This window comes from Nansenia antarctica (assembly GCF_963989245.1).
Source record: "Nansenia antarctica genome assembly, chromosome: 5".
Classification (NCBI taxonomy): Eukaryota; Metazoa; Chordata; class Actinopteri; order Argentiniformes; family Microstomatidae; genus Nansenia; species Nansenia antarctica.
In genome coordinates this window covers 34,252,739-34,265,341 of record NC_137690.1, presented here as the reverse complement: position 1 = coordinate 34,265,341, position 12,603 = coordinate 34,252,739, and the positions used below count along the sequence as shown (strand labels likewise).

Sequence of the window (12,603 nt, the reverse complement as noted above, 5' to 3'; positions counted from 1 at the left end):
GGCTGAGGGGACGGCAAATAGTTACTTAGTGGGGCTTGCAGTGATGCAGCAGTCAGCAGTTGGATTTTGAGGAAGTAAATTCCTCTCCCAGCGGTTCCAGCTGTTGGTGCGCAAGAGCGCCTTCATGCGGCTGATCTGGCTGATTTTGGCGACGCATGCGCACTGGCGCACCAGTTATGTGCACCCCTGATAATTTGTTAAATCAAATAACCTACATTGTTTACAAAATGTACAATATAAGGGACATCTGTTTATTTACTAACCCTAATTAAAATATGAACATATCTTTGCCATATCTAAACACATACTGTTTGACCCATTACATTGTAACACATTTATTGAATGAACGTTAGAAATACCACTTGTTGAACACTGCTTGGTATAGTATGGACCGCATAATGCTAACCTCAGCTGGGCTTGAAATACTTCATCAAGTTATTTGCTTGACTGCTTTTAGCAGGAGCCTTCCTCTCTTTGGCCAGTGACTTTCTCCCCTGCTTTTTGGAGGAGGGAGCCTTTGTGACTGATCTGTGTTGCCTCCATTCAGCCAGTAACTCTCTCTGCACCTCCGGGGGAAGCTCAGAGAACACCTTGGGATCCATGTCTACTGGGAAACCAGAGTCAGACGTTGTTCCCTGTACTGCCTGACCTGTGGACATGTCCTCCCCCGGGCTCTTTCCACCAAACAAAAGTGGGTCTGGGAGAGTTTCTTTTCTGTCTGTGTAAGCACTGTGAAATGGGTCATTGTATCTGCACGGGCCAGCTGGAGAGAACGACTGCTCTAGAGGATTGCTGTGAGATGAGTGGCTCCCGTCCAGGTGAAATGCTGTGGGGTACCGGGGGCTCTGTCTAGGGGGGGGGTGTGGGGTGCGGCTGGATCACCTGAGGATGACAGCAGTTCCTTCTGGATGTCCCCAGGGAGGAGGTGGAACACCTCAGGGTCAACATTCGGGGGCAGTCGTACAGGGTCCCTCCTCTCTGGAGTGTTGCTCATGTTCTCGAGAACGGCTGTGTGGCGCTCATTGTCCACACGCTGCAGGAAGGCCACTGGGCTGTGACTAGGCAGTGATGGTGGCTTGTTCTGAAGGTCGGAAGGTGTCGCTGGTATCCATGGTGATGCCTCCTCATCAGTCATCCCCTCAACGTCAGATCCGTCCTGCGCCATGTCCTTTCTACGAGCACTAGGAGAAGGCAGATCATCCTGGAGAGAAAGAGTGTACATTTTCAGAATTCCACACTGCAATATAATATGATCATGTGCTCATGGTGGGTCCCTCTACAACAGAGATAGTAGTTAGTCTGAAATTAAGGGTGACGTCCCACCATTTTAGATTAGATTAGATTAGATTAGATTCAACTTTATTGTCATTGCAGAGTACAAGTACCAGACAACGATATTTGCACTTCCGAACAAGCAACGCCAGCGTCCTCTCTCAACCGGCCTTTTTCTTTTTTTAAAGAAGAAAAAAAGTAAGGCACTTAGCTTTAAGATGCTCGAGGGAGACTGTCCCTGTAATCTGTAATTGTTGCTGTAAAAGTCGCTTTGGATAAAAGCGTCTGCTAAAATGGTGTACATGTAAATAGAGGCTATATCAAAAAGAGGAATGTGTAAATGTCTTACCTGATGTGGTGAGGAAGCCTGGGTTCTCCCAGGAGGCCTCTGGGTGAAGAAGGAGTTGATGGAGCCCTTGCCGGCAGCACTTCTGGCCTGCAGGTTGCTGAAGCACACGTTGATGAGGGTGAGGTGGAAGGCTGCGCTGGCGTCCACCATCTTATGGAAGAGCTTCATGGCCACGGTGACAACCTGGGCCAAGGCATCACTGCTGCCTGATCAACCAAACAGCACAACATTTCATTTACACATTGTAACTGATGTAACCAAGGGTCATTCAATATTTTTTACTTCATGAATAACCCTAATACCATCAAAATTACATTGTTGGGGGGTCAATTTAAATGACAATGCACCTCCTTGCAAACATGATTGCTTCCACATGGTTGTGTTCTACTACTAGTAATAATGTTTTAAAACTGAGAAGTTTTCAACAGTTACCAGAGGTGATCTTCTGTCCTGTGTGATTGGAGATGGGACATTGCCGTCTCTCCCTGTTAAGCCATCTGCTGGTTGCAGAGTAACGCCGGACGCTCAGGCGAAAGGTCAGAGGCTGCCTGCCATCTTTGTGCACTCTAACATCAAGACCAACAAGCTGATTTCAATAATACTACTTGGACACACCACCACTCAGCAATACAAAGTTCATGATTACCTTTCTAAAAGGCTGCTCAGCTGATCTTGAACCTTTTGCCAAACTTCTTTTGTCAAGGACATTTTCTTGAAGGAGTCTTCATCACTAAGAGACTGCGATGTAATTGAAATAGATGAGGGGGCAGGGTATTTAAATCATTTTAGATCTAGATCAGCGGTTCCCAACCTTTTTGGACCCGAGGCCCACTTAAAAATCTTAAGTATTCGCGGCCCACACAGGCATTTTACGGACGCATAAAAATGTTTTTGTGTCTCATCATTATTCTCTTATTCTTATTGGATATTTCATATGCATCATCATACAATCATCATACATACAGTACAGTAGGCCTAGTAGTATCACACTGATGATGCATTTTTTAAAGAAAAGCCCATACCTGGGGCACACTAGTAGGGTTGACAGGAGTGTCATCAGCGCCCAGGGCCAGGTTACGGAGACGCTGAGCAGTGGAGGCTCCAAACTCCTTCACCAGGTCAGCCAATGGGACGAGCTGCAGAGCCGACACACTGTCCAATCCCAGGGCCAGAAGCCTCTTAGCTGTCTGGTGTCCAATCCCTGAAGCGCCCAACAACAGGTTAACATTTTTTTTTAAACAAAGGCTAGAAGCTAAATGGGGAAAGACTTCTATTGGCTGGATGAGGCAACAAAAGGCTATTATTCTCTATGACTGCTGAATTCATGTGATTATTTGGATAATTTGCTAAATATTGGAACTTCACCAAGTGTGCATAGAGTTGTATAGTTTGTTTAAACTTTGCTATCAAGGGTTTTTGTTGGCATATTTGAAAGTGAAAAGTTCAGTTACTGCCCTAAAGTGAAAAGAAGAGTTCCTTTACCTGGCACTTTACGTAGACCATTTAAACTGTTCATGATGTCTTTGACACTCTCTGGCAAAAGTGTGGTTTGTTGATTTGGCTTGAACGTGCCTGACACTAGTTTGGCCAGCAGCTTATTGGTGGCGATGCCAGCACAGCCAGTAAGACCCAGTTTGCTGTGGATGGCTGTTCTGAGCTCAGCTGCAATGTGTGAGCCCACTGCTAGTCTGGGGTGGTCCCTGACTTTGGCATCTGAGGCTGAGTTTGCAAAACAGAGGAAATTATTTGTTAGAATTCACACTTTTCCAAACCGCTCCAAATGATGCAAAACAAAGGCTATGTTTAGAACGCAGAGGTGGCTTTCCATTCAAATAGAAACCGAAAATGCAATGCAAATGTCTCATCCTTTTTAGCGGCATCAGGCTGTTTTCACAACCCGCATCCTGGTTTCATGGAGTTGCATGTGGAACAGTAAGTTCTCTAGCTGGATGTGGATGGTTGTCTTACTTACTGTGGTGATTGTAAACGTGGCCTTCAACTGAATATTCACCAGACCCTGGCACCTGTCTCATCTTTCTCTCCACCATATCGAACCCCAGCCTCTCCACCGATGGACAGTAGGACAGCAGCAATTCTGGACAGGGGGAAACACAGAAACAGGTGAGGGGGTACTTGCATAAGAATAAAAAAGACTGGGGTCGATTGCAGTGTCAGACATTCTATAATATGTTATATTTCATCACTTTTCTGCTGTGTGAGAGGACCATCATTAATTCAAGTTGTGGTTATGGAATTTCAGCTGATTAGATGTTGATTACAGCCCCAGTAGGTCTCTCAGGTCCTCTGACCAGTTTGTTGGTTGTCCCCCGTGCCAGATTAAAAACCAAAGGTGATCGAGCATTCCACCGTGGCTCCCAAACTTTGGAATGCTCTTCCCTTGGAACTTAGATCAGCAGTCTCGGTCGAAGCATTTCGCTAACCCCAAAAGCCTGTCTTTTTGTGTCTTGCTATTATTTGTTGTGCACTTGTGATTTGTTTCTTGTTCTTATTTTCACTTGTTTACCTATTTCTTTTAACCTGCTATTACTTTTGCTCTTTAATTATGTTTTTATAGCCTATGTAAAGCACTTTAAGACCGCTGGTCTGTGATAGGTGCTATATAAATAAACTTTACTTACTTACCTGTGAGTTTGTAGGACATCTCCCTGTAATGTGTCAGGTCCTCTCCCTTGACCAGCACCAGCTGAGGACACTTCTCTATGGCATCTGTCACTGACATCAGCTTGGTCACACCACGGTCCCTGGCCACATAGTTGCAGGTCACAATGATGTACTTCTGCTGGATAGGATACCTATATGTATTCAACACATGTTGCACATATTCATTACCGTAATTGCTCATAGAAATATTCTGAGTTGAAAGGGAACTAAAAAGGGCTAACTGAGTGTGAAATCAGTCACCTAAAGGCACATTCCGCAGTGCTGGGTTTCGGATCATTTCAACCTGCGCATAGAAACAGTCCATGTCAAAGTGCAGAATGATTCTCTGTGGTGGTGGTGCCTTACTGCAGTCTCTGGCTTGGTTCTCTGAGAGAGGTGTTTCCATTAAAGTAAGAAAACATATAACAGCGGTTGAAAAGGCCATTTTACAACAGTCTAAATATGCGTACTGTGTGTTGCTTGCTTAGCTTACCTACAACAGCTGTGGTGTGTTGAGTCAGATCTGTGCAGGCACTGTTCCAGTCAGTTTCATCCTCATCAATGTCCTCTACTTCTCCATCAACGTCCATTTCTAAAAAGACAGAAAATCTACTTTAATGTGCTCACGTTTTCATACATGGATGTTGTTTAAGTTTCATGTAACCGCCCATTGGCCTTTCTTTTCTTCTACGTGTGTTATTGTTCCGAACGTGTGCCATTTGCGCACTACTTCCACCAACCGATCTGGAGTGCAGGAACAGGCAGGCAGAGAACAGGCACGATTTAGCCGGTAGATGGCGCTCGCTATGCATATAGGCTACTCTGGAAAACGATATAGATGCGTCTATGCATTTATTTCATCTTCATCATCATCATCATCATCATCATCATCATCATCATCATCATCATGAATATTTTGTACCGCCATCAAAATCACAATTATTACTTTTATAATCTATGTGGACATATATATATATATGTTATAGTTCTAATTAACACCCCTCCTAAATTTCGTTGTTTGGTACCTGTACTGTAGCAATGACAATAAAGACCATTCATTCATTCATTCATTCATTCATTCATAATTAACACAAACTGGCCCATCGTTAGAACGGTTAAATCATGCAACACTTGATTTAGGGAGTGTCCACTGTCCAGGGGATGCATAAAATCTCAAGTAGCACTGACGTCATGACAGGTGATGAATGATGGAAAGCCCGCACGTGGTGGTGAATCTGATCAACAAACACTCTCTGAACGCAGTTGCCGATGTTGCCTTCCGCTGGGTTCTTTACTGAAATAGATTGCCCTTTTTACAGACGTGACTTATGTCAGCGGCCCCACTGTATGTACAAGCATGCCAGAGACGAAGGAGCCGTGTTTGACACCCTGTGTGGATCAACGATAACAACAGCGGCAGGTCAGTCTGATATGTTTTCAATTGCGTTCTTTCTGGCTGAGTTTTTAATTGAAATCCACTTGTTAAGCTGTATCAATTAGCAACAAATGTTTTCGATGATTTCAACACATTTTCTTCAGTGAAATATACGAATTATTTTACACAAGAAAATGCTTATATTCTCCGGAATTTTCGCAACCTGTCTATATATATATAATACATTGCACTAACTTATGCTATTGACTGTATTGTATTGCACAGAACAGTTGACGTATGGTGTTAGAGCATTAGTTAACTTTTTTTTGTTTACTTTCTTTTCTGAATCAACAGTCCAAAACAGTCATTCCACTCTATTCAATGGAGCCCAGCAGAGCAGAGAGGCCAACGATGCGTGCCTTCTGGAGTTGGAGAGGATCAACAAAGAAATAGAGACTGTGAAGAATGAAGTGGAGAAGGAGCAGAGGAGACTTTCACGATACCAAACTGTGCAGCTTGACTGTTGCAGCACAGCCCCCAAGAAAGTCTTTATTCCCAAATTTGAAACAGCTGGTAATGATCTGAATGGAAATCACCCCAAATCTGCACACAAACAGTCTACTAAATCCTACTCAACCGTGAGGAAGTACGTAGTCGACAACTCCAAACCAAGAACTGATTTGGAATATGACCCCTTGTCGAACTTCTCTGCAGACCTGCGATCTAGTGGCTCTTCAGAATGTAAACCAGGTAATGAGCAGAAAGTGAAGGGTGCCCACGGTGTGAAGAGGACCAGGGAGAATGTGTTGGATGATCAAACCAAGTCCCTTTCTCAACAACTAGTGTTTGACTCCGAAGAGGAAGGTGTCCTCATCATTGATGTCCCCCCTCTGGAGAGTGACAGCAAGAGGCCTCGGAGCCTGAAGCCTACTAAGACCACTACAGTGGGACCGCATGATGTCATGGAGGAAGTCGAGCCTGCTCCTATTGTAGTGCCTATCCCGTGTCCTGTTCCTGCCATTCCTGAGGCGTCGGATGAGGCTGTGAAAGACGACATCAGTGATGTCAAAGACCCATCTGATGTTTCTGTCCATCAGGGGGATAAATACAACCCCACTGCTGTGAGTGTGTTCGATGACCTATCCAAATGTTTGGAGAACCTGAGGAGTGAAAGCGAGAGGATGGCTTCTTATGAAGAAGCTGAGCCCATTGTGGAAAGTAACAGTGGCACAGAACCCGAGTGTGCACCCGAAACTGGTGCATCTTCTTCACAGATCCGTCATCATCATACTGATCCAGTTGTTGAGGAAAATGTTGGCTTAATGATGGCAGAGTCGGTGTCGAATGAGGTTTCACATGGATATGGAGCTTCACTACCTCCTAATGAGCTGATCCCTTCCTCTGTCCCAGCCAATCACCTCACCACATGCCGGGTTAGTGAACAGTCAGCAGTACAGGGTGCGGCTCAGAGTTACTGGTCGTCCTTACAGAGTGTACCAACAGTGCCATGTGTCCAGAAAATACCAGGGCAAATGGCTGCTCTTGCCTATAGCGGTCTAGCTAATCCGCTTCCGCCTGCGAACTATCTCGCGACGGCAGCAGCTACTGCTGGCATCATCCAATGCCAGATTCCGACCAACCCTTCTACCTCTAACACCTCGCAGCACGTGACTGATGGTGAGGAGGTGCCGTCGGCTTCTCTTGAGCAGTCTTCAACAGAGGCAGCGAATGAACCACTTGAGGTTGAACCACCCTTCGATTCCAGTTCAGAGGAGGAGGTCAACTATTCCGACTTGGAGTTATCGGACAGCGACCCGATGGAGGAATGTTACCGCATCTTCATGGAGGCCAAAGAAGATGAAGAGGCATCCACAGAGCAGGCTTCCACACCTGTAAGTACATTGGATACACATGGGGAGGGAGGGGAGTACATGATTACACAGTTTTGCGTGAATATTGACGATGGGAACTTTTTTCATGCGTTTCAGACGGCGGTTGTGGATTCGGTAACCCCAGAGATAGCGGTTAAAACCAAAGCGTTACCAGGACAGAGGAAGAGGGTGGCCCATGCGTCGAAGCTTACTGAAGTACTGTGTATACTTCTTTGACCGAAGCGTTCATTAAACTATTTTGCCGAGATTCAGTGAAGATTCATTCAATCGTGTATCTGAGTAGGGACACACAGCCTATCATGAAACATTGACCAATTCAATTTACAACAGTTGCATAGCATCTCTAATTTCCAGTGTCTTTTCCTAAAGTGGTATTTGTTAATGGAGATTAACCCTTTCATTCCAATAGCCGGGGGCCAAAAGCAAACCTGTGGTCCCTCAGGTGATTGTTCCCCTGCGGGAAACGGCAACAGTCCCACAGCTGACCAACCAGCTGACCAACCAGCTGTCCAACCAGCTGTCCAACCCCTCCAAGATGCAGCTTATGCAGCAAAGGGCCTCCATGCTGACCACCACTCTGAAAGGAGGCCAGGCATTCCTCTCTTCCAGTGGACAGAGGAAAGTGGTGACTCTGGCTCTTCATCACCCACCCCCCCATCACCCTCCTCATCACCCTCCTCATCACCCTCCTCATCACCCTACCCATCATCCTGCTTCCATGCAAAATGGTAAGCACTGGCTGGTTCAAATGTATAGGTAGCGTGAGCTGTATGTTTTGTAGGGGATTCTACCAGATGCTGTAGAATGGGTAAGTTTTAATTGTAAACTCCAACAGGGTGATGTGATATCGTCCACGTTTTTGGTATACTTCCTTTTGTTTGGGTTGTTTTGTATGAGTTTGCATCTGTTTATTGCATCTCTGACTTCCTCCTTTTAGCCTGTATGAGTTTCCTACCGGTCGGAACAGCCATTCAGGTTGGCAACAACCTACACTTCATCCTTCCTGAGGGGAGCTATGCTATGCCCATAACCTCCGTCGCGACTTCAGGAACTCCCATCTGTAACCCAGTAACCCCAGTCCATACTCCAGCTGCTCCTGTCTATAAGCCAGTAACCCCAGTCCATACTCCAGCTGCTCCTGTCTATAAGCCAGTAACTCCAGTCCATATTCCAGTTGCCACGCTTCCTGTACCACCTCAACATACCTCCTATATCCCCGCTAAAGTGAGTACTTCTGAATGGTTGTAATGAAACGGACTGAAAGAGATTCTTTCCATGTTTTTATAGAATTTATAGTATGGGACCTGAATTTCATGGGATAATGCATTCATATACAGTATGTGTGTGTGTGTGTGTGTGTGTATATATATTAAAAAAGTGGCAGTTTGTTTAAGTTTCCCTGTTGTTTTCCCAGGCCATTCCCACTAAACGCAAAGCCAAGCAGCGTCCAGAGGTCAGCACAAAAGTACCACATGACGTACGCCAGCGCTATGTGAATATTTTTGTTGAAGAATTCCTCAAAACGTCTGCCACCGTGCAAGATGCTTTTGAAAAGGTCTGTACCAAAGCATTCGTGGCTATATTATCCAAAATGTATTTCCAATATGACATGGACACTCTCCACTTTTTATTGCTTGCTCTGTAGGTCTTTGTCTAACCTTGTCATCATAGGCACTAGCTGAGGAGAAGACTGTGTATGATCGCAGCACCAACAAATTTAAGTACCTCAGTGTTGCAGTGAATGCATTGAAGAGGCTGAAGAACCAGAGCACAACCTCTGTCAAAGGTGAGGTTCTGCTGTGGACTACCTGGAAATGAAATGTGTCCTTCCTTGTCTCATCACCTTCAGTATACAAGACGTGCTACAGTTAACTTGTCCTCTGAAATGATTGGTGGTCTGAATTCATTTTATGCATTTTGTTGTGCAGCTGAAAATGAAAGAGATGTGCAGATGTCAAGAGGAAATATCCCACTCAATACGGAAGCACTTTGGAGAACGGGTATGTATCAGTCTTCTTTATTCGTCCATTTCTGATTTGACTTTGATTTTGTATTATTGCAGCATTTCTCTTTCACAATGAAAAGCCATAATGTGATGAACACTTTTTTTTTAACAATGTTTCCGATAATGGAGATGCTGCATTGTACGAGAGTTTGAAGGAGCATATTCTGTCTGAAGAGATGTTGAGGGAGAACAACTACCCCCTTCAGCACCCAGAGAAACCAGGCGCTGCTGTACTGTATGGAGACAGTAAGAAGGGAATCACTGATCGTAAGTACAAATTAAGTAATTCATTGTTGAGCTGTATGTTACTGACCAAATGTAAAAGGATTCAGGCTGAAATGTACTCTCTGTACATTGGTACAAAATGTATATGGTTTTGATGGATGCTACTGCCAGAACTCATAGCTAGACCTAACTGTTAGTCACGCCCGTGACTGTAGAGGGCGTACTTCATCTTTATCATGTTGCATTGAGGACTCCCTTTTCCCTGCATTGTTTGGGCAACTTGTATCTTGTGGTGAAGTTTTATTTATGTTCCTTTCTGGAAAAAAGCCATGAAGAGAATCTGCTGTCGGTGTGGGGCTACTTACTCTGTGAGCAGAACGGGAAACCACACTCGCAAGGAGGAGTGCAACTACCATCATGGGAAAGGAGTGGAGAATAAGGGTAAGGGGATTTGGTGGCCGGGTTAGGTCCTGGGGGGTATTCCATCTATAGCGCTAAAGGAAAATCCAGGCTTATTTCTTTATGAATCTTGTGAGATTTCTCAAAATAAACCTGGAATTCTTTTTTTTGACAAGTCTCACGAAACGTATAGAAATGTCCAGTCCAGATATGAGCGGCTGTTGTTGTTCCAGTCCCAGGTGGGGTGGAGTCCCGCTACAGCTGCTGTGAGGGAGTGATGGGAACACCTGGATGCCAGGTCTTCAAGGTAAGGGCAGAGTGGCGGAACATGACTTATTTTGTTGATATGACACTTATATTTCCAAAACGCCACTTTAAGATGTTGTGAAAAGGTGTCTTTCGCTCCTCCCCTCCCCCCTCCCTCCCCCCAGTTGCATGTCCATGATGCAGTCAGCCTAGACAGCTTTGTCAGAACCCTCCCCAGACCTGCTTCTGGGAAGAGGTGCCCAGGAGTGTTCTCAGTGGACTGTGAAATGGTGAGATGAAGATGGGCAAATGTGTCCGTTCAATGCTACATTCTCTTCCCCCCATTTTGAACATGAAATAGGCATGTTTAATGTCCCCCCACCACCCCTAATTATATATATTTTATTTTTTATTTTTTTGGTCTAGTGTTATACAACTCAAGGGCTGGAGTTGGCCAGAGTGACTGTCATCAACTCAAGTGTGCAGGTGGTCTACGACACGTTTGTTCTACCTGACAATGAAGTCATTGACTACAACACCAGGTATTGTATAGGCCTCTTAACACCCCAGAGACATGGACACTATATTCATTCAATGTTACCCAAAATGGCGTGATTAGTAATGAACCCTCTCGTTGCTGCGTAGGTTTTCTGGCATCAGTGAAGATGATGTGAAGGCTACAAGCTCGTCCCTCCATGATGTTCAGGATGCTCTCCTGAGCTTTATCAGTGCAGACACTATCCTGATTGGACATGGTCTGGACGCAGACCTCAGTGCACTGAAGGTGAACTGAACAGCATCATGATTCAATAATGATATTGTTTCTCAGCATAGTCTCTCTCGAATCATTAGCTGGGTCACTAGTATCTATTAATTTCAATATAACTCTTGTTGTAATGTGTATGTTACGGTACATGTGGGAATACGGTACATGTGGGAAAACTAGGGTTAGGGTTAGGTGCTAGCAGTTGTACCTGGCATGTCTAACCCGAACCCTAGCACCTAATCCTAGTTTTCCCACATGTACCGTAACATATACTGGACCTTTTACTTTATAAATTACTGCCAGTCCATTTATCAAGTAAAAGGTCCAGTATATACATTTTTTATACACAAAATAGTGCTAAATGGTCATGATAAATCTGCAGCGATAAAGGAATGAGATCCCATGATAAAGAATACTCAGTGACGAGCTGTTTTGGTCCAAACGAAGCGCTTTCTAAACTCTGGTGTAGTCGAGTACTGGCCGTTGTGTACCTATTTTACAGTTTGTTTGTTAACAAGGACACACACACGCACTGCTTGCTAATAGGAAACTCACATTTTCAGTGCGGTCAGAGATGGCAGCAAGGTGCAAAAACAACATACTGCACCTTTTTAAGGAACACCTGTTTCGAGATGCAGTCGCAGAATATCTAATGTTGTTTCCTCTGTGCCTGTTCCAGTTGCTTCACGGTACAGTGATAGACACCTCTGTAGTGTTCCCTCACCGCCTGGGGTTGCCTCACAAGCTGACCCTCCACACCCTTACAGCAGACTACCTCAGGAGAATCATCCAGGAGAGTGGTGGGTCCAATACAACTCTCTGTCTATATGAACCACCTTCCTGTCTGTCATTAAAGATCGAATATTTGCTCATCGTCGTCTTTGCGATGGCACTGCAGATGTGTTATTATTATATGATGTACAGGATCAATGTCAAATAATATGCCATTTAGCAGACACTTGTATCCAAAGCAACTTACAGTAAAGTATAGTGAGTGCTTCCATTTGTGTATATAGTATAGGTGCGCGCGTGCGTATATAGTTCCATTTGTTGTATATAGTATAGGTTCCAGCACCTACATGGGCATGCATCAGTGTGCCCTCACAGCACACGTCAGGAACATCTGACAGAGGGTTTCATGTGTGCCTTGAAATGTGTTGAGCCATGTGAGAATCATTCCCCATTCTAAGCGTGTGTGACATGTGACATGTCTTATGTTAATGAACTCTGCTTTGGTTCTCTTCTAGCGGGAGGTCACAATTGTGCAGAAGATGCTTCTGCCTGCATGGAGCTGATGTTGTGGAAGGTCAAAGAAGACGGCAAAGTGAAAAGATGGTGACCCCAATAAAGTTGACCTTGTTTATTGACGAGTCTGTTGAGTCTGTCTCAGACATGTTGAATTGTCATACCTTA

At 44.7% G+C, this 12,603-nt stretch overlaps 2 protein-coding genes across 2 annotated transcripts; one reads left to right on the top strand and one right to left on the bottom strand.

The window, feature by feature from the left end:
- Positions 1-338: 338 nt before the first annotated feature.
- poli (polymerase (DNA directed) iota) lies at positions 339-4,819 on the bottom strand. Its single transcript, XM_080531570.1, has 10 exons — positions 4,776-4,819; positions 4,265-4,434; positions 3,594-3,716; positions 3,104-3,340; positions 2,644-2,822; positions 2,268-2,359; positions 2,054-2,187; positions 1,622-1,827; positions 883-1,201; positions 339-718 (listed from the first exon to the last, which is right to left on the bottom strand). The coding sequence occupies exons 2-10, from the start codon at positions 4,359-4,361 to the stop codon at positions 408-410; spliced, it is 1,698 nt and encodes a 565-aa protein (XP_080387696.1). The 5' UTR covers positions 4,362-4,434; positions 4,776-4,819; the 3' UTR covers positions 339-407.
- Positions 4,820-5,629: 810 nt separating this feature from the next.
- Positions 5,630-12,546, top strand: LOC308157976 (uncharacterized protein; the record flags this gene model as incomplete). The annotated part of the gene is made up of 16 exons (XM_080531569.1): positions 5,630-5,702; positions 6,012-7,549; positions 7,646-7,744; positions 7,959-8,277; positions 8,487-8,773; positions 8,964-9,104; positions 9,221-9,335; positions 9,478-9,549; positions 9,684-9,821; positions 10,107-10,220; positions 10,412-10,485; positions 10,610-10,714; positions 10,851-10,966; positions 11,070-11,208; positions 11,870-11,990; positions 12,438-12,546. 16 exons carry the CDS (start codon positions 5,630-5,632, stop codon positions 12,527-12,529), a joined length of 3,543 nt encoding a protein of 1,180 aa, XP_080387695.1. The 3' UTR covers positions 12,530-12,546.
- Between the last annotated feature and the right edge of the window lie 57 nt (positions 12,547-12,603).

Coding starts and splice junctions, on each gene's coding strand:
- poli (XM_080531570.1), bottom strand. CDS start 4,361: ATGTCAGTGACAGATGCCATAGAGAAGTGTCCTCAGCTGGTGCTGGTC. Junction 2,360..2,643: donor ACCCTACTAGTGTGCCCCAG/GTATGGGCTTTT, acceptor ATTACATCGCAG/TCTCTTAGTGATGAAGACTC. Junction 2,188..2,267: donor CTGAGCAGCCTTTTAGAAAG/GTAATCATGAAC, acceptor TCTTGATGTTAG/AGTGCACAAAGATGGCAGGC.